The 22,474-nt window shown below is 38.0% G+C and overlaps 1 protein-coding gene across 6 annotated transcripts; it reads right to left on the bottom strand.

Moving 5' to 3' along the window:
* Window positions 1–305: 305 nt before the first annotated feature.
* Sertm1 (serine rich and transmembrane domain containing 1) lies at window positions 306–22,474 on the bottom strand. Of its 6 annotated transcripts, XM_033760010.1 has the most exons (4): window positions 22,396–22,468; window positions 21,568–21,650; window positions 5,717–5,898; window positions 306–2,891 (listed from the first exon to the last, which is right to left on the bottom strand). In XM_033760010.1, the coding sequence occupies exon 4, from the start codon at window positions 2,709–2,711 to the stop codon at window positions 2,388–2,390; it is 324 nt and encodes a 107-aa protein (XP_033615901.1). In that variant the 5' UTR covers window positions 2,712–2,891; window positions 5,717–5,898; window positions 21,568–21,650; window positions 22,396–22,468; the 3' UTR covers window positions 306–2,387. The 6 variants fall into 6 exon arrangements, with proteins under 6 accessions (XP_033615901.1, XP_033615900.1, XP_010633532.1 ...); XM_033760009.1 differs by lacking the exons at window positions 5,717–5,898; window positions 21,568–21,650 and adding an exon at window positions 21,688–22,161 and having other exon boundaries at window positions 22,396–22,474; XM_010635230.2 differs by lacking the exons at window positions 5,717–5,898; window positions 21,568–21,650 and adding an exon at window positions 21,688–21,858.

Genomic DNA, 22,474 nt, shown 5'->3' with positions numbered 1-22,474 from the left:
CATAGGAAGACCCTCTTTCTAAGAGAAAATTGTGGATCACCTCAATAAGAATATCACAGAAAAAAACCAGGCATCAGTGGACTTCCCGTCTTTATTTATAAACCCATCTTCCAGCCTTTCTGACCTTTTTTACACAATACAAATTCATCTCAAGTTGTACAGTCTGTTATGTTGGCAAGTTTGTAATGACAAATCCTATTTTCCATCTTTGAATGTTGCTCCTAATTATTCCATTTAACATCATGAGCGAGAATCTTTGTGGCAGGGGAGGTAGGGAGTACTTGTAGATTTGATGTTTTAAGTAGTTTTGCTATCAGAAGTCTGTGTTTCTTCCAGAATGAAAGGCTATAAAGCTACACATTAGGATAAATCATAATCATATGGAGGGGCATTTGTCCTTTTGTTTTTTTAAACTCACTTTACCCATGCCTCTTCCTCCTCAATAACCACAATAGCACAAGAATAATCAAAGAGCAAAACTGGTACTATAGATGTCTGTAATCCTGTAGAGCTTTCACACGACTTCTAACTGGGACATGTGAACATACACATAAAAATATATTTGCACACATACATGTACATACATATGTATACTTAGAGAATGCTAATAATGATCTAAAGCAGCAGTCTCTATAGTCCAAATTTTATGCTACATAGTAACAAACAACCCACTGTTATGCTTTAAATATCAGCAGAGATAAATTTTTCACTCATTATACATTTTAGGGCAGCAAGTTTGTGCTGGTCTTATGATGTTTGGAGATTTTTTGATATATAAAGAGTTAAATGTAGTCTGATTTAAATGAGGGTTATGGATTTAAAAAGTGACTTTTGATCCACATTTCCAGTCCTCATCTGGAATGACATTACTTTCTAGAATGACAAAGATAGATTGCAAAATGATGGATTGTTTCTCCGTTCTCATTCCTGCAGTGTTGATTCTACAACCAAAACAAGTGTTGCAGCCACCACTTAAGTTTATGAAGTATTTTAGGCAAGGAATGATTTGGTAGCCATGGGGAAGACTATGGCGCGTTGATACAATGGCCACACACTAAGTTAGGTATTTGTTCTGTGGGCCATTTATTTTAAAAATTAAATTAAAATTCTTATTCTTGAGAAGCTCTAGTTTGTTTACTTTGTTTTGCTTTTAGTGGCAGTTTCATTTCCTCCACATTCCTCACCCGTGTTCATGTGCATATTGAATTTCGTGACGTCCCTCCCTTCTCCAAATTCAAGTGTACCTGACCATCACAGTGTGGCAGCCCCAGGATTACTAAAGCTTCCAGCAGCTCCACAACTGGCATTGCTACAATTTTAATATAATCTCACATCCTGGAGTCCGAATGCAGAGTATTATATTAACATGCAACAACTATTTACCAGAGAAATGGAACATTTGTGTCATATATAATAACATGTATGCTAGCAATTTAGTCTCTAAATTTTGCAACCTAATGTGAATGACCATGAAGCACTGACATTTTGGGGCCGTAATATGATTATGCACTGAAATTATAAAAACTATGACACCGAATAAAGGAACATACAAAACTACTTGGAGTCATTACTGTATAAAGTATAAGTAGATGAATATTTTCCCTATTCTTAATTCTCACCAATGGAAATTATTAATCTAAAATAAAAATGTCTTAATGTCTCTCCCGGTGCTTCTCTGAGCAATAGGAATAACAATTATCACCAAGAATTGCACAATTGAGGATCATTCCGGCTACGAGATAAGTAGAAGAAAACCTCAAGAAGCAGAAATGCATTATAAACTGCATCATGACACATTGATATTCAAAGTTATAAACTCTTCCAAAACTTTTCTAAATGACTTATATTCATGAATAAATGTGATTTTCATTTGTTAAAGTGAAATGAAAAAGATTTAGCATATTTTTAATCTCCAGTTTTAGAAATATGCATTCGATCTAAATTGGCTTTCTTTTTAAAATTTGATATCTCCTCCACTTTATCTGTCAAGTAGGAAAATATTTCTTACATAGTTCAGACTTCATTTTTCTAGTTTCTGCGGGCTCAACTGGTTTCAGGAAAATGAAGGAAAAAAGTCCACAGCCAGCATTCACTGTGAGGCTTTCTTACTTGAGTTCACGGCATTCAATAAATGCTGCTCCACTTCGAAGAAGCCAGCTCCAGATCTGTCAAAAGGCGCGTGTGAAATTCTTGACCTCAAAGTCAGTGCTCATTTCTGTCAGCACGGACTTCCTCATTCACAAACAAAAGCATCAGGAACAGCAAAGGAATCAATGACGAAGGATGAGAACAGGTTGAAACCAAAAGGTCATGACTTCCATGAGGCAACACTCCCCATGAGGCAAAACCTAAGCTGCTATTGCTTTTAAGAATTTTTCCATTTCTTTTCAGGATGAAAGGTTGGAAAAAGTGGACCTTTGAGAGGAAATACTACAGACTTCTAAGTTGGTGAAGGAACTTCCAGCATCACTTGGATACTCTGGGTAGGAAGAACTGGAGGAGATGATATTTTTGAGCCTCTGGAGGGCAATGATTAAAAGCAGAAGCAGAAAGGCTAAGAGGCTGAGGAATATGGAAACATAGATGTAGACACTGGACAGACGGCCAGAGGACGGGTCCACTGATGCGGACAGTGACGTAGGGTACAGCTCAAGGGAAGTTCCGTTCTCCACACTTCCTGCAAATCCGGATGAGGAGTCGGGCTCAGACATCTTTATAGAAGGTGAAAGATGAGCAAAGCTAACAACGTTTCACAGAAGGGTTACAAAGGGAGGAACTGGCATTGTGTTTTCATCATAGCATCAGCAGAAATTGGAGGCTGACAAATCAGCACAACAGAATTCGTGGTTTTTAAACAAAATCAGCAGCAGGGGATAAGGTGTCCATCGAGACTGCAAAAATAAACACAAACAGCAACTCAGTGCATTCTTCATGAAATTTAACATTTAAATCTAATTTTTAGTTTTTATTTCAGTAAGGTTTCATTACAAAACTCACTAGGGAGGAAAAAATGAAATAACTCCCCCAGGAGCAAGAACTGTTTATGTCTTTATATTACAAATGATGATATAAAAATGAGCCTTTATTTTTCCTCCACAGTACCCAAGGTGCCAGGTTTCTCTGAGAAACTAAAGATAAAATGTCTTCCATCTGCTCTAATTTCAACAGATGCTCTAAGTGAAACCTCTGAGAGGAGAACCCTAAAACTTGTATCTACAAACCTTCTTCCTTCAGAAAATTGCTTCTGTACATCATGAAGCCCACTAGCATCTTTCTGGTCCGATATTCCCCTCTGGCACGTGTTGGAGAATCCCTTGACGTGGAAATATGCTTTTGTTGAATGTTTGTAATTCAACTAATTTTTTAAATAAAAAATTTAATCTATGTGAAACCAGGGGCCATTTCTATGTATTTTTTTTCTTTCAATGTTCCTAGGTAGTTTGTTTTACATACTTTAGGTGTTGAATTTAAAAGAACCTTCAGATTAATTTAAAAGAAGCTGGATTCCTGAGTAGTAGGAAATATACTATGTTTTCTCTCTAGGGCTTAGATTTAAAGTCTGATTTCTGTTTCCTCTGGGAAGTGGGGCACACTGCTGACATTTCCTGAGCTTCTGTCACCTGTGCGATGGGGACACCTGGCCCATGTACCAGCAAGACAGAACACAGGGAAGCATTCAGTGAAGTGTGAAGGTTGAGCCAAAATGAGGGTGTGTGTGTGTGTGTGTGTGTCTTACAGGATACTGAGGGGAATGCTTTTTCCCTTAGCCAGGTACCAAGAAAGCCTTTTCATTACATTCAGGTATTAGGGAAGCAGTGTGAGGAAAGGGGAACCTCCAGGTAGAAAACTTCAGGAGTCTCTTGAAGTCCATAAAGGTTGCCATTCCTAGCTCCTTCTGGCACCAGATCATTTGGCTGTAAGTTGCCATATCTTGATTCAGGTGTGGTGAAATGCCAGTGGAAGAACACTTTTTCTCACCCTGGCTTTCCCTTCTTAGACACTGCCTGGCTTTTTATTTTGAGAATTTGCCTTTTCCTTCTCTTCTCCAAATCTAATTAACCAGCTGATTCTTTGAGTGGCTGACATTTACCGTCATGGCTGGAGCTGAGCAGCACTAATGATCCCTGGGAAAGGGGAGCATTTCAGAGGGTTGTCCCTGCTAGGTGTCACACAAAGTCACGAGTCCTAGCTTCTCAGAGTAGGCCAAGGACAATGTCTTAGTAGTTCTTAAAATAATTTGTCTCCTACTCCTCATTATGCTTTGCTGGAGATTTCAATTCCATTAAGCTGCTATAGGCTATTAGCAACATTAAGAAAAAAAAAAAAGAATCACAGTGGGCCTGCCAATGTACTACACTGTTTTGGTAACACCTATTTATTATACAGCATGTAATTTATTTTACAGTATGTAAATGCTCCAGTAGTTCATCCTAGGGAATATAGCAAAGTATCTCTGAGTATGGTGCCCAGCGGGGGGTGGGGGAACTAGAGTAGAAAACTCAGACTAAATTGAAAAAATACTTAAAAAATTCTGGTATTACTAAAGTATGGCTGAGTGTGACAAGCCTGTAATTTTAGCATTTGGGATGCTGAGGCAGGAGAGTCCTGCTAACCAGGGTTACTTGTTGAGTTTGAAACCAGCCTGGTCTAATAAGTGAGACCTTTTCTCAAAAAACAAAAACAAAAACAAAAAACAAAACAAAACAAAAAACAAAGTGCTGCCGAAGCAACTGAATAGCAAAAATCTACTTGATTTGACATGAATAACACTGTAAGTAAAGATAAACAGAGTTTACGGTTCAGCCTCACACCATCCCCACTCCTTATCTATTTTCCTACCATCCTGGGAGGAAGGACTATACGTTACCCTTTTTGTAAGCATGGACAAAAAAGGTAAGGACTATTCATCTTTCATTTTCCTCACAAGTATGTGGGGCACAGAAAGAGGAAGCAAAAGTTGTACCCATTTTGCAGACCAGAAAACAGGTGCAAAGACATTGTGACTTAGTCATTCTGTACAGTTGGACAGTGACAGAGAAGTAACTGCCACCCATTTTGGAATCATGTTCTTGGTTTTCTTCACTTTATAGAAAGAGAAAAATGTAAGACTTGGTGGTTAGTTCTTCTCTGCCACTTTCCTGGGGCAACCCCATAGCTAGTCTTAACAGTTCAGTTTTCCTATCTGCACAAGAACAGCATTCACCTTTCCTATCTCTCCAAGCGGATGGAGTTAAATGTGATACTGTTTCCATAACCCTGCTTAGAAAATCAGAAAAGGCCATCCATGTAAAATAAAGTTCAGCAGACTGACAGTTCCTTCTGACCACTTAGAAAGACTGGTGGAGCTGCAAGGTCTGTGCCAGTCCTACATTTCTGACACGAGAAGGTCACAGATTTAGCCAGAATTGGCTCAATTTTCTCAAGTCCCTTCTCTGCACTGAAATGGGTTAGCATTTCCTATGGGTGGGCCTGGAAGCACACAGACAATGTCGCTGTGCTATCATTTAAGTCTGTGGCAAAGCTGACAGTTGGCTACCACACCACCTGTTAAAACCATGATATTTTTCGAGTGTGTGTGTGTGTGTGTGTGTGTGTGTGTGTGTGTGTCTGAAGACTGAACCCAGGGGCCTTCACTCTAAGCTACATCCTCAACCTTTTCTTATTTTTCTCTTTGAACATTGATTTGGTTTTGGACTTGAACTTGGAATCACCCTACCTCAGCCTCCCAGAGTGTTGAGATTACAGAATGATAATATCTTTACAGGGTTCATATTCCCAGAGGGCTTCTTCACTTTCCAGAGGTCACCTTGATCACTGTGCTCCTCAATTATCTATGGCATAGTCCACAGAAAATTAGGCATAGAAGATTTGGGCAAAGCCTCTGATCTCCAGAGTGGCCTTAGAAGAACAATAGAAAATAAAGAAATGAAATCTTGTGTCTTTATCTGACATTCCACAATATCTTCTTTAAATACTCCTTCCTCAATATGACAGGTTTATTGTCATTTCCAAAGTATATCTTCATTTAAAATGATAGCTACACAAATTTCTTATCATCGTTCTACTCTGAGACAAATAGACTACATGCATGATTAGAGATTATTGTAATCTGGCATCATTACTTCTCATTTCCTCATGAAGTTTAAAAATCAGTATATATCTTCCTCCTCCCTGGTGAATGTTTCTTTTGACAGCGAATGAATAATACTCGGGGATGAACCCATCTGCATGTGCTTAGGTATCATGACGGCTGGGACCGCTGAAGTGAAATCAAATGTGTATTGGGCTGTTTCTTTTAGATGTGTTTAAAGAAAAGAAAGAGACTTCACCTTGAACGCATAGTCTTGATCTGTCTCAGGGCAGAGGCACCAGCATACTTTCATTTCAGGTAAACTCTGAAGCCATGTTCAGAAAGGGATTTTTTTTTTTTTTTTTTTTTTTGAGAAAGGAAAATGCCACAGCTGGATCACATCGTAAGTGAAGATCCATGGAATTGTTTTAGCTCACAATCAGCCAGTTTTTCTTATCTCTTGGAATAAAAACTTGTGTTGGAAAGAACTCTACAAAAAATCAATGACCCACTGAATTGAGCAAAGAAGAGCATAGCCTAGTATGATGGGGAGGTGGAGAGAATTGAGACACGGCAGATCCTGTTCTAAGTCACTCAGTACCATGTCCCTGTGACCTCTCCTACAGAATGAAGCTTCCTTCCTATAGGATGGTTCTGAGGATTGGAATGTTTTGATAAATCAGAAATAGAGTTTTTGTCATGTGTCCCCATCTCTTTAGTCCTTCTAAAGGACCTCATCACAGAGTCCCCTCAGAGAAGTGTTCAAGACCTGTAGCGGACAGACAGCATATGGGCTGAGCCTACACCTTGGTCTTGACTTGTGCAAAACAATGGTTTATAAAATAGCCTACCAGTTAGCCTCAAATGTGGCACAGCAATTTTGGAATTGCAGCCATTTATTCAAATACATATCTGTGAATGACAAGTACTTAAAGGGTTTTTGGTTGTTGTTGTGGAAAACTGGGACAAGCTGCTTTGGCCCCTCGCAGATATTCTTTAAAGAGTGACCTAGCTGTTACGATCAACAATTTCACACCAGGGTCTCATCAGTGTGGAGTCCTACTGTGTTATATTCCAAAAGGAGGTCCCCCAAATCATTAAAAATGGTGCTGTAATGTGTTAACATGATATGCTTTTGCCAGTAGATGAATGTAAAATTAGATATTATAATGCAATCAAAGCTTTTAGGTGACATATTGGATCTCTTTCTCTGTGGAACACACAGAAACTCCCAGGAAACTTACCATACCTGAGCAAAACTGTTTTGAGCTTAAATGAAAATAATACATTTTACAGAAAACCTCCCAGCCATTCCTTTGCATAATTATCTTCTCTCTTAATACTTTCTGCCTTGGCCTTTAGGTCATGCTAGAAGAGAGAAGATCGGTGTGGATGATGCATTCTTTTCACCACTGGATAAATGTAAATCTTCACATGCAGAAAGTGACACTTACCCCTGGGCTTGCAATAACCACAACAAGGTTTATTGTCTTATGAGTTATCCTTACTCAAAGACGATTCAGCCATCCATGTATCTGCCTACTTGAGAACTGCCCTTATGTATCTGCAAAGTGCTTTGGGAGAGGAGAATTTGTTGTAAAGTCTTATTATGATGGCTTCTATCAGCCCAATAAAAAACAAAACCAAGTTAAGGAAATAAATGTTTCTATCTGCCATCACACATTGAGCCAGAGGGGCCATCTTCTGAGAAGAAACAGAGAGACACAGATTCTAAATAGTACCTTAGAATTCATGGATCTGAACAGGATAATGTAAGATGAAAAATTAGAATTAATAGTCCTTTTTACCTACAGTTCAGATGAATGCTGATAAAATATAATCAGATCATTTCCATCGTACATTGGTAAAAATCACATGAATAACAAAGTAATAGCTTGGAACTGGTAATTTATTTTAAAAATCAGTTCGAGGGGAAATCATTAGGTTCCTCTGGCTTATACCCAGTCTTCTGTGTCTCTCCCTCAGAGATGACTTATGCGTACCTGGAGTGCCCTCAGGCTCTGTAAAACATCCCACCTTCCACTTTAAACATATTTAACACTTTTAGGTTAAACAACTTATTCTATCCTAAATATTTAAAAATTATCCATATAAGGTATAACTTACAGAGTATTCAGAACATATTTTCTTGATGTACAAAACAGAGTAGATTGAGGGACATTAAAAAAAAAGCAAGAGAACATTGCAAAAGTGGATATGAATATAACTGGTCTGACCTTCAGCTTTGTATAGTCTCAAAAGTAATTGTAGGTGGAGACCCTGGCATTTATACAGCAGTTTTTTTGGAGGGGGTATAAAACTATCATTCTTAATAAATTTAAATATATTTATATTCCATGGAAATATTTTACTTCCAATCCATTGCCTTATTGAGAGTAATCGTTTCAAAATTATACTTTAGGGTTTAAAAATAATATAATTGTAGTCCCTCTTGGCTAACATAGACCAAATGAGAAAAGTAACAACTTCAAGTTTAAAAGGAGCATGAATTGGTTAAATAGCAACATGATCAAAGTCACTTATAGAGAGTAGGAGAGATGGGTATTGGCTAAATGCTTCATTTAAAAAATGCAAACAGGCAGAGAAATAATGATTTGATGATCATAGGCAAGGTCATAATGAATCAGTGAGAAAAGGTAGTGAAAAGCAAGATGGGCTTTTCAAGATGTTACAGCATATTTAATGAGGGATTTTGGGCTCCGCTCTCTCCCTATACTTGACTCCAGTTATTTCCAATATTTTAGAAATATATTCAGAAAATCATTTTTTTATTCACAGATCAGCTAGAATAGGTCAAATCACAGCATTAGAATTAAAGAAAGACTTGTGTATTTTTAGCAAGATTAGGTATGTTTTTAAAAATCCACATGCTGTGGTAAGAGAATGAAATAATATTTATTCCTTTTCTGTTGTGTCTTATTTTGTCTCTATAGTTACAATAATTTGTATCCAGTATATACTTTTTGTCCAATCAGGCTATGCTTATAATAGTCTCCTTATCTAGCATGATATTTGGAAAGATTTTGTTCTTGCAATTGTAATTTGTAATTGTTATAATTCCCTGAGCTTTTACAAAATTTTAATCTGTACCTATGAACCACTAGATATCCTCAGGCATTTAGGGCCTTTGGGTGTCTTCAAAACTATGCTAAAGGAGTAAGCAAGAACATAAAATTTTGGTTTTGCTTTAGCCATCATTGAAGGCCATTCTGAATGTAAACAGATCCTGAGACACGGGCAGCCCCAGGCTATTGAGCTACTCAGAATAAGAGAAAAATGTGGATGGTACCATTGATTGCTTATTAATGCCACGCTCCCTTTCTTTTTTTGTTTCTACTTCCACCTTCTACTTTAAATATTCACCCTCCTCAGATCATGGCTTATTGTCATCTTGGTATTTTTTCTGTCCAATTCTTATTCCATTTCCTCCCATTTCCCTTAGGCATCCAGACTAAGGTGTTCCTGTAAATGCACAGAGTTGTTTTTCAAATGTGTATTTCAAATTTACAAGAATGGCCATTCAATAAAGGTTTCTTTCATGCCATAACTGTAACCCCACCCTTCTATTCTACCTGAAATATCTTGATAATTAAGGCCACAGAAAAGAGAGAAATGTAAATTATTTAACATACCCTATTCTTTATTTTTGCAATAAGAATATACTACAAACAAAAGTCATTCTCTATCCATGAAATCACATATATAAGCCCAATTTGGAAAAAATAAATGATGATATTGGTTGTCTAAAAATAACTTCACTGGGCATGGTGTCACATGCCTGTAATTTCAGCACTTGGGAAGCTGAGGCAGGAGGATTGCTATGAGTTCAAGGCCAGCCAGGCTTACACAGGGAATTCAAGGTCAGCCTGAATTGCATAGCAAGAACTTGCCTCAAAATACAAACTAAAACAAAGAACAAAAACAAAAAAAAATCCTTCTGTATTAGCAAAATAATTAAGCAGTTCACTATATCTATTTCCATTAACAAACATAATCATGTATTTATTTAAAGTAAGGTGCTTTAGAGACCATTTCTATCTTCTACCTAAAAATGGATTAGAACATCATCTATATCTATATCTATATCTATATCTATATCTATATCTATATCATCTATATCTATCTTATATATCTTATTTCATCTCCCAACAGGACACAAGATCACAGATCTTTCACTTAACATTTTAGACTTAGGCATAGCATTTACTTGAATTAATGAAACATCAGCTCTCACAATGCAACTACAAATAGAACCCAGTTGATTATATAGGCTGTAAATTACCCATCTCCTCTGGATATTAGCCAAGTATTCAGCATAAAATATACATGTGAATTTTGCCAAATAAATCGTCTCATTCTTCCAGTCTTTTGTGGCTGACATTCAAATATGATGACACTTTCCACAGTAAAATGGGTATTTAAAAAGAATAGTGCTTAGAAACTGCCAGTTTAGGCAGGCTAAACTTTGGATACATTCAGTTTTGGCCATATGACATTGATAGTGATCAGCTGAATACTCAAAGGGGGAAAAAGCCCAGTAAGATGCAGATTTCAAAATTTATCCCCTTATTGCAATGCAAAACTTTTGATGAATCTTGAATCAGTTCAAAGAAAGATAAGCTTTGTTATAAGGACATTTTTAGGTCACTGAGGAAATGTGAATCTGGACTATAGACAATTATATTAAATGAATATTAAAATTTTTTTGTTTTTTGAGACAGGGTCTCACTATGTAGTTGAGGCTGACCTGGAACTCACTATGTATTCCAGACTGGTCTCAAACTCACAGCAATCCTCCTGCCTCAGCCTCCAGAGTGCTGGGATTACAGGCATGTGCCACCATGACCAGCAAATGAATATTAAATTTCCCAAGTGTGATATAGAAAAATGTTCATGAGAACATATTGAAATAGCCAGCCATAAATTGTCATAACATCAACAATTAACCCTGAAGTGGTTAGGTCAAAATAAAGAAAAGATGACATACATATACATCAAAAGATGATAAAACAAATGTGTCAAAAATGTTCATCAATGGCTATTCTCATTGAAGGGTATATAGGTGTGTCTTATTATTCTTGTAACTGTCTTTGAAAATTTTCAATATATAAGCTGACAAAAGGCAATTCATTCTTGAAAATTTCAAGAAAATACTTTGGAAATAATAGTGAAGTAGCAGTGAAGTAGCCATAATGCTAGAAGCTTCTAAACAAATACAAGGATGGAAGGGTGACTTTTAAGTAGGCATCAAAAAAGTTCAATCATTTCCTGCTACCACCAGCTGCTGATGCTCACTAAGCACCAGAGGATGAGTTAGGGGACATTTCACATGGCCAGGAAACATGATCCACAAGTGGGAGAAGAAGCTGTCTGAAAACCAGGAATGGTGACTCACCAACTGGCCTTATTCATGGCTTTACTCTTGCTACCACCCACTAGACTGAATCTCCATCTGAGCCTTCTAGATTCAAGACTCCAGCTATGCTCCTCTTACACCAGCAGTCATCGTCAGAGGCAGGCAAAGATATCCCTCTTGCAATTTAAATACCCAGTCAAAGGTAGGGGATTGGCATCTTGAGACTAAAGTATAGTTTACTTATCAAGGACTGTCAGTACTGTGAAAAACTCACAGAGCTCACAATAGACAATAAGTTCTAGGCTCAAAGTGAGACTGTAGGAAACAACAGCAGCTGATAAACTAAAGAGATGGAGACTTTATCTAGGCAACAAAAGCAAATAGACTGCAAAAACCAAGTTCTACAGATTAAAGACTCACACTTTTAAAAATTTCTAACTGGCAACCACCTATTGTGTCATCCTGGTTTGAGTGAGTTCTCTAGTGTGCAAGAGGTTAAATGTGGCCCCATGGACCTATTTCCAGTCCAGGATGAGAATATTTTGAAATGGGGGAGAGCAAATAATTTGGAAACTGAATCTAGCCACTGCAATAGGTAGCTGTAGTGAAAAAACCAGGAGTGTTGATTTTTGTAGTAAGCACCAATCACCAATATGGTTACAGCTAGGTATCCAGAAGTGATGCACACCCCAGATGAGTCAGATATTAGATGGAGTCACAGGAAAAATTGTTCCTACAAGGAAACAAAGTACTCTCTCAAGGTAGAAAAATAATCTGGATTTCATCTCTCTGGATTTCCAGGTGAACCAGCAGATGCAGGAATAGAAAGAGGATGACATGTCCTTCACCAAGCTCCCCCTAATCCCCACTGTGAACAGAACAGCAGAGTCTGCCTCCCTTTTTCCTCTCACAGGAGACACGGCAAACACAAAAGTCTGTCTGACAGAGAAAAGGTCTGCATATTCCTTGTGACATGGAAAAATATGGTGTGTTAGGCTATTGAATACGGGAAGAAATCAAACCCTCAGCAGCATGTTGTCATTTTAGACAATGACACAAGACCAAACTTTGTCAAGGACAATATGGAAACAATAAACAAGTGTAGACTCAATTATCACAGAATGTATTTCAATTTGCAAATGTAAGTAGGTAAAATTGAAAACTAAGAATTGTTTGTAGAAAGCAAACTACCTCATGGTGACCTACTGAAAATAGTTACATATTCTTCCACAAAAATAAATCAACGTGGTTTTTCTCAGCAATCATGGATAGTTCTTTACACCAAACTTAATTGAGTCTGACCTTGTCTATTGTCAAGGCTGAATTCTCCCCCCTGCCTTTTAAGGTTGTATGCTTTGTGTTTTTTATTCAATTGTAGGAATAGCCTTGGTCAGAATCATATACTCACTCATCATTAAGTATTTTTACCTTCAGTGATGTAGACTGGAATGTAGGCAAAGTGAGCAGAAGGGTGGTGGAAAGTGCAGGAAAGGAGTAGGGGGTGGTGGGCATTCTTGAGTCATGTGGAATAATGATCTGTCAACAGAACATGAAAGAAAAGGAAGCAACACAGGATACTTGGGAAGCGGAAAGAACAAACCAGTCTGGGAAAACCACCATCACAGCTATCATAACAACAAAAATGACAGCTACTGACATATGTTGAATAAAAAGCACAGGCCAGTTCTGGATGTTTTTGTGTGTGCACACATGTGCGTGAATATTTTCTCTAATCTTCACAATTTCTAAAGGTAGTTATTATTATATATCTCACCACTTTTTAAAAGATGAGCAAATTAAATTTCAGAGAATTCAAAGGCTTGCCCAAGGTCATACAGCCATTTAGAGGCATGGCTGGAATTAAAAATCTATGATTTTCAATGTTATATCCATCACATTTCTCTCCAGGAGGCTGAGAGTTGAAGAGGGATACCTTTGAGACTTGTAGTCTGGTGCTATTCATGAAATGATTCTGATGTAGGCATCTTGTGGGATTGCATACTCCCACCCTCTCAGAATCTGAGTTGTTTTGGCCAGTAAAATGTAGGAAAAATGGTATCTCTCACTGGTCAGAAAAGGTCAGAGCCAGTGTGAGAACTGCCATGTCCTTTCCCTCTGCTGCAGTAATCGTGTATATGCACTTCTCATTTTGTATCAGTCCAAGTCCTTGGATGGCCTTGGTGAGTGCCTCCACCCTTGCAGATGGAATGGTGGGTGCATATATGTTCTTGACCAAGACTATTTCTACAATTCTCTGAAAAGCACTGAGCACACAACCTTAACAGGCAGGGGGAAGAGTTCAACCTTGACAATAGACAAGGTCAGACTCATGATCCTCACTGACACTTAGCATCAACAATGAATAAACTTGCTGCTTTAAGTCACCTACCGAGAATTCTAATTTTTTGTTATTAGTATAGTCTATCTTTTCCTGACAGGTGTAAAATCTCACTGTCCTATGACAGCAGTTTATGAGGGGCTTTCAACAGCTGGGCAGTAAAGAAGTCAAATTCTGGAAAGTAGAGTTGTACACAGTGAAAATGAAATTTATAAATTAAAACTCATTATTAATAATTATTATCACAATAGTATGTTAATTAACTAATCTACTGATAGGTAGAGCCATGGACATATTCCCTGATAAACTAGAATATGAAAAGCTGCTACAGTATAAGAATAATCCTTTTGGGCTGGGTATTTAGCTCAGTGGCACTGTGCCTGCCTCATAAGAGCAAGGTCCTGAGTTTGATCCCCAGTACCAAAAAAGGATTGAACCCAGGGCCTTCGCACTGAGCTACATTCCCAGTCCTACTGCCTGTCCTTTAAATATGCACAAATGTTTTCAAGGGGAGTAAGTGACAGTGAAGATATTAAGAGTAACTCATGACCTCCTGATGGAAGAAAAAATTAAAACCTCATTGTACGAGTAAGGGTCAGTGACACTGTATTTAAGAAAAGCTACATATAGCAATGTATTCAGTGAACAGTTGTTAACTAGGAACTACATATAATATGCTAGAATTATGTGCACAAGTGTAGGCAAATACGTTTTAGAGTTACCATCAGGAGTAAGATCTCTAAGAGGCTCCTATATTATTTGTCTTACATGTCCCTTATTATCTGGACCTTATTATCTGTCTCTTGTTATCCCACAGATTGCTTTTCCAGCCTTATTTTTCTTACTGTACCTAAAAACGATGTTGTATGCATATGAAACTGTCCCAAATTCCACAATCACTGTGAAATATTTATATGTTTTTAAATTTATTTTTTTGAAATAGCATCTTGCTCTATTTCACAGGCTGGTCTCGAATTCCTGGGTGCAAACAATCCTCCTGCCTTAGCCTCCGGAGTATCTGGGACTACAGGCACATGCCACTACACTCAGCTAATACTGATCTTTAATGTCCCAGTCTCCACCTAGTTTCTCCATGCAAATTTCTGGTTCCTTCCTCTGCATTCTCAAGAATTTTTTCATACCTTTCAACACTAGCATTTCTCATATTTTATTATGCTTGTTTTATTTATTTCCTGTCCATTTGCTTTGCTAGACTGTAAAGTCCCAGGACAAAGGGCTAACAAACATCTCACTTACGTTTATATCTGTAGGCCAGCATAGAGTACAGCATAAAGATAATTATTTGTTGTTGAGAGAATAAAGAAATTCGAAGCTTTTTGGAGAGATAGCCCATGTTTATTCTATTTTTCTCACAGACAAAAGAATATCAAATGAACGAAAATGATCTTATATAAAAATCAGAAAGCTTTCTATTGAAAAGACTAAGTACTCAATAATAAGAAATTTTATGAACTTTCTCAATTTTATAAATATTTTAGTTATGGCAATAAAATTAATAGTTTCAGGTTCTAGAGAAAGTTCTTTCCATACTTCCCTATCATTTAATGGTGTCTTTCAACAATATCAAAAAAAGTTAGATTTCATTTGGTCGAGTGTTCAGGATTCTTGAGGAAGGGATGAAGGAGTAGTATAAATTCTGAAATACATTCTTTCAAACATAGCTGGAGTATTGTAAAAAAGCATACCCCCAAAGGGCACAACAAAATTTCAGTTTACTACAGTGAATCAATAAAACACTGACCCAGAGGCTGAGGCCATTTGCATTTTTAAAATGTAAACTCCATGATAATCCCTTCCTTTGAAACTTCCAAGTCCCTTATACTCACAGTGTGTGACACTATGCTCATCTGTGGGGAAATCAAGGAAAATATTTTGCAATAATTGTAGGGAAAGTTTGTTATAATTTCATACTTTCAGGAATATTACATGTCATGTTTCTATCAGCCACTCTATCTCAAGGTGAAGTCAAACCAAAACAAAAAAATTTTGAAAATTCAGTGGAAAATCACTGGTCACAAGTCCTGGTGAGATGAAGAATGTATAACCCAAACAATGCTTCTTGCATCAAGAACGTCAGCTAAACTAAAAAATGTGCTTCCTGCCTTATTTGATTCATATTTGGACACATGTTGTGCACTTCACTGTGAATGAGTAGCTGAAGTTCTAAAGTTGGCATTGGGTATGGACCGTACTTCGAGTAGCACTTCAGGCAGAATGGAGCCCTGACAGCTCGAGCAACAATACTTAGTCTCATACTAGAGAACTAATCCAAAAAGTTCAGCTTCTCAGGAAACGAGTATGAGAAATGAAAACAGGTGCACACAAAAGGAATCAAATACTTCCTCTCATTTTTCATTGCACATCTAACTGAAAATATTTATTGTTTACTGAATTTATTATTTTCTTTTATGGTTCCTCTCAGTAGTAACTTTCCTCTCTATATAAGAAAAAAACTTAAGCAACCGAAACAAAAACAAAAACAAACAGCAATAACAACAAAGGCAAAATTTTTTTTCCATAAAATCAGAGCTATAAGCTTCAAATCAGGAAACCAGGACACCAAAAAGTGAAGTATACTTTGAAGGTTGTTGTTCATGTTTTGTGTTCTTCTGAAAAAGATGTGCACAGGAAGACTGAGCTGGAGACAGAAACTACAAATTGGGAACTGAGGACCCTTTTTTCCAAACTCAGGTCCACTCTACACTCACAGCCAAAGTGGACAGTCAAAGCCAGATGTTCACATTTTTTTTTGTTTATACAGGTTTTTCATCATATAAATAAAAATCTGTATTAAGCAGGGTCCAGCGGAAATATTTATTTTTTAATTAATTAATTATTTTTGAGGCAGGGTCTCACTGTATAGTTGAGACTGACCTGAAACTCACTATGTAGCCCAGGTGGTCTCGAACTCAAAGCAATCCTTCTGCCTCAGCCTCCCGAGTGCTGGGATTACAGGCGTGTGCCACCACGCCTGGCTCCAGAGGACATATTTAAAATGAAAACTGATAAATAAAAAGGGAACAGTGTGTCGGATTTTGGAAAGCCATTTTGTTGAACTAGACCAACTTTGTTGGCAAGGAGTCTTTCTGAAAGCCTGAGACCTCCATCCAACTCAACAGTTCAACAGTCATTTTTAAAAGCAGTGCTCTTTTTTTTTCCTCATTGAGTTTATTGGTACATTTTAGGTATATAGTACAGTTACATTCATCATTGGGATCATGTACCTTTACATGACAGGTTCTCATTTTTTCCCCTTGTCCCTGCCTTCCCTTCACCCCTTCCTCCCCTCCCCATTTACAAACACTTTATTTTCATATTCTCATATTTTTTCTTTTCCCTTATTACCTTTTTCCTACACTTCCCACTTTCCCTACACCTTTAGCCCTTTTCTTCCTATTTCATATTGTCAATTATCTCATTAGGATCTTATATACTATTATAGTTTATTCACACCAGAGAAACTATTCAGTATTTACACATGTGTGACTTATTTATTTCACTTATTAGTATATCTGCAATATGTATCTGTTTTCCTAGCAGTACTCTTGATTTAACATGTTCATCAGGAAACCAAGGTAGATAAGCTCACTAGGGAGTGTTAGAAATTACAGGTTGCCAAGGCATATGGTTGGAGTGGTATTGATAAGTATTTTCTTTTTTGATCTGAGTGCCATTTACTTGTAAATTTATATTTTTATGATTTGTGAAAGTTTTTATATGAAGGCAAAGTGTCAATAAACATCTTCTATAGGTAAAAATATTTTATGTACCACACATCAAGAAGATACTCTGTATGTCTACTGCCTGTTTCCTTTTCCCTTCAAAATATGTGTCAGAGGCTAACAGTGTAAATAATAAATCCTAAGAATTTATCGCCTGGGAAAAAAATCAAACAAGTTTAAAAGGGTCATGCACAAAGATGTACTCCATAGCTAAGTGCTTCTTCAGCTAAGTCTCTGGCTTGGATCCTGTAGGTAGAAATGTTGGTTAAAATGAATCCTGCCAAAACATGCACTTATACTTTGAGCTTCTTCTTTGTTGTATCATCTTTATCATGAACTCATAGGCTTTATCTTTTCTTTACTTGTCACTATGATCAATAATGAATGTCTATAAAATTAGGCCCAGAGAGCTTTATATTACTATAGTAATACAGTAATACAATATGTCCGTGAGTTAAGGATTGGTTAACTAAGTGATAGAAAAGTCATAAACTGGAGTATGCTGATGCTAATGAAAAGGATTTTATGTTGGAAAACATGGATGTTGGACATGTATGGCTAAATTCAGAAAGTAAATTTTAGAATAGTACATATTATGATTCCATTTTTGTAAAACAGCTACTACTTCTCTTAGTGCACACACATATACAACTTTAATTTTAAAACAAAACAAGAGTAGGGGAAAGGAAAAGAGGGGAAAGAAAAAATATGAGAAAAGGAAAAAATGGAAACAAAGTCTTTTTAAATAGGGAAGGTTGGAGGGGATTACGGAAGGGCAGGGAAATGGGGCAAAAATAAGAACCAAGATGCATCATGTAAAGGTACAAGATCCTAATGATGGCTACAACTGTATTGTATACCTAAAATGTACCAATAAACTTAATGGAAAAAAATAATAAAAACAAAACAAGATGTTAATGTATGTTTCTGTTAGAGGGTAGTATTATGGTTATATTAATATTCCATTTTTTTCATTTTGTATTTGAACTTTGATACAAAAAACATGTTGTTTTATAGAGAAAATAATAAAGATTTTTTTATAAAATAAAATTTAATTATATCACACACAGTGAATATGCTACTAGTTTTTAACCCCAGAACTAAATTTGTTTTCCTTCCTTCCTCTCCCACCTTCTTTTCTCTTTCTATTCCTCTTCATCCACCTGCTCTTATTCCTTCTACTCAATGTATCTCTAATTAACAAAAACTTTTGAAATGGTTCATTTGTTTCAACTGCGGATCAAACTCAGGACCTTGCACTCATGAGGCAGGCATGATGCCACTGAATTAAATGCCTGGCCCTGTATCACTTCTTTCAAAGTTTAATACTCTCAGGCTGAGGCCTGAAAGCCTTCCCAATAGAGCTTAATTGTTCTTTGAGTTAATGCTATAACCATGCTATTTAAGAAAGAAGAAGAATAAATCCCTCTGTTATAGTCCTGGTCACAAGAGAACTGAAAGTGAGTAAAAACCTAACTGTGATAATAGTTGATAATCATCAGGTGCTTTTATCAGTACACAATTACCATGACAAATTAATTAGGAACGCTGTTGTTTTTGCTTCCTCTGGGGAGTGAATTTGTATGTTGAATGCTACCTGAATGAGTGGAGTTAGTGGGTTAAATCATTTTGTCTTTCTGAATTTGAAACCAGTTCTTTCAGACATTTATCCCTCTGTTTTCCATCAGAAATTGAGTTCAGGTCTGTTATCTTAAGTTACCCTTTTCACAACTGTTGTGGGCTTACAATTTCCATATCTTTTCATTATTATCTGTCACAAGATTAGCATCAACAACCAAATCCATAATATAAATTTTAAAACTGTACTGAATACTTCCCTTTTTAATACAACAGATTGGAATTTAAAAGTTAGGAACTCAGAAAATGTTAATGATGTGTCCTGTTTCTGATATGATCATGGAACTTGGAAACACTGTCACACTTTGGGCTGGATCGTGCCACTTTTTGCTCACAGACGCTGTTAAAGTGTACATGGCTACTGCAAAGCTCGGGATTTCTCTTCCCTCAGTCTTTTGTATTACTAAAACTTAGTAAAGGAAAATAAAGACTATTTCATGGTTCCAAATGTGAACACAAGTGTCGCAGTACTTATAAGTAACTCCTGAAGGAGACATTCTTCATCCACAGCCTGAGTCTCTCATTATATCCCTTAGACATGTCCCCCAAATCAGAATCAGAGCTGAGGTGATCACATAATTTGACTAAGTAGCTTGTTATCCTGTACTAGAAATGGCCAATGAATGCCCAGATGGATTTAAGTCAAAGGCTCAGCCACTGACATACTCCAGGGACTTCTTCACCTAAGCCTCTGGCTTCAATCCTGTAGGTAGAAATGCTGGCTAAAAGGAATCCTGCCAACTCATGCACTTACAGATTGAGCTTATTCTTTGTTGTATTCTCTAAGCCACTACTAACAGGTGTTGTTATTTTTTGTTTTACCCGTCATTATGATTATAGTGAATTTCTATAAAATTAGACCTATGATGCTTTATATCACTGTAGTAATATAATACAACATGTTCTACATTTATAAAATTCTCCTCAATGACTAATTAATATAAAAATCATCATATAACATGAATATTAAAATACAAACAAGTATAGTGGAGAAAAGTAAGCCCAGCAAGAAGTATTTTCAAATTATCTCTGCCTTGATCTAGAATAGAGGCCAAATCAGAGAATTTTGCCTATGATGGATTAATTTTTCATTCTCATAATGAATGTATAATTTCAAGTTTACTTAATGACTCCTATGATTAATCATGCTTCCCAATCATCTCTGTCATTCCTCATGTGCCCTCATTAAAAAAATAGGAAAAAAAAGAAAAAATTAAAGATCCTGTAAATAGATCCTCTAGTGGATTCACTACCATACACAAGCAGCTTGTTATTTATCTCTTAACCCCTGAAGCGCTGGTGCCCATCATAAACATGCAGTAAAATTTGGTGAAATGAACTAATTATTAGCACAACTAAAGAGAATTGATCTTATCATGAGGCTTCTTGAATGACAACAATGAATGTGTATTGAGCTTTTCCAAGCACTTTGTTTTATGTACAGAAATAAAAAATAATAAATAAATATGTTCCTCAAACTCAAAACACAAAATGCAACACCCACACACTTTCCGGGCACTCAGCATTCCCGGCACAGCTTGGGGTTAGTAGATGGTTAGCATCCCCAACATGCCCAGCATTTGAAGGTGACTAGGGCATGGCCTGAGAAGTGTCAGTGTCACTGGTGACAAGGCACCTCACTCTCATGCACTTCAAAAAGCCATCTGCATCACAGATAAACAACTAGTGCTCCACGTAAAGAGTGGTGGTTGTAGGGAAAAGATGCCTCTCTACTTAACAAAATGGAGCATATTTAATCACAAAAGGTACTTAAGATCCTCTATGGGCTCTCTCACAAATAAAATAAAACAGCTCTAGTAGCTTTATAATTAAGTATATTAAATACAGTATTGCCTTTTTAATATTTTTAAGGAGAGTGCATTCATCCTGAGAACTGCATCAGGAAACCTCCTACAAAAAGACTATCACTTATCCAGCCTCTTTTCCCTTGATAGGCTCTTGTCTGAATAACGAATCTGGGAAATCTAAACTGAAAGGTAACTGCGGAGAAATATCTTAGGGAGTGGCCCCAGGGTGGGCAGCGGGACAAGTCACCGCTATTGCACCTGTGTTACGGACCTTACCTAACACGATGGCTTTGAGATGTCCTGTAACCATCGGACCTCATGATCCACCACAAATGAACGAACAAGAAACAAACCCAGAACTCACTTTACGAGGGATGGGGGGAGGAAAATTGACAGGCAGAGGAAATGGAGGACCTTAAGAAATAGACCCAGGCCCTGGAATCCAACACCAAACCCCAGCGCCCACAGGGACCAGGCATCCGGTGGCCGGTGACATAAAGCGCTCAGGCACGGTCCCCAAACCTGGTTCTCAACAAGATATTTCTGTGAATGAAAGGGTCTTTCTGCTCCCCGAAGGACAGCTCATTACGTACCCTTCTTAACAAGATCTCAAACAATTTGCCCCGAATCCACGCGCCTTGCCTGGAAAACACTGGATTCCGGCGTCTCATCAAACCTGGGAAAAGGGAAAGGTCGCCAATGAAATTACTTACTGGGTGTTCGGGAACTCGGAAAAACACTGCTGGGGAACGCGTGCTCAGCGCCAGGAAAAACTTCTCCGGAATTGCAGCCACCCGAAGACAGGTAAAAAGAGTCACTTGAACGTGGTAGGGAGCAAAGGTCGTCAGTGTGCGAGTGACCAGTCCCCAGGAAGGGGCAGATGACTCCAGAAATACAAATAAGCACAAAACAAACAGAAGAAATGACCATACACAATCACAAACACCAAACAAAATGCACCTAGAAGCACACTCTGCGAAGTGTAGAACTGTCTGTTCCTGTGCGGAGAAATCAACCTTGCAACAGCGGACAGCAGGACAGACCTTTCCGGCTCCCTGTGTCCGGAACGAGGCGGGTCATCTCGGGGCCAAGGACACTGCGCGCCGGGTCCCTCGCGGGTCCCACTGTAGCTCACAGAGTCCCCTTGAGCCCCTGCGAGCTGGGCTGCCAGAGGCTGCTCCAGGACCCTAAGGAAGCAGCCCGAGGCGAAGAGGATAGATGGGGTGGGGTTCCCACAGCAAGGAGCCCGGGGAGAGTCTGGGACTAGGCTCCGGAGGCCGAGGGACCCAAGGCCGTCCTAGAGGAGGAGTCGAGAGCCCCGCGCGCAGGGCTAGCGCATTCAGGAGCTCAGTAGCACACTGTGCATCTGGGCTCCCCACTCTGCCTCGGCTCGCTGGCCTGGTCGGTAGCCCCTCACTGACCTGGACGTGTGACCGCCTCGGCCTGGCTTCGGAGCTCCGGGTGGGGTGGCGACCCTGCCTCTGCGTTGCGCTCGGGTCC

Source organism: Fukomys damarensis, unplaced genomic scaffold (genome assembly GCF_012274545.1).
Source record: "Fukomys damarensis isolate Sample0158 unplaced genomic scaffold, DMR_v1.0_HiC HiC_scaffold_38, whole genome shotgun sequence".
Classification (NCBI taxonomy): Eukaryota; Metazoa; Chordata; class Mammalia; order Rodentia; family Bathyergidae; genus Fukomys; species Fukomys damarensis.
This window is presented reverse-complemented; position numbering and strand designations above follow the sequence as displayed.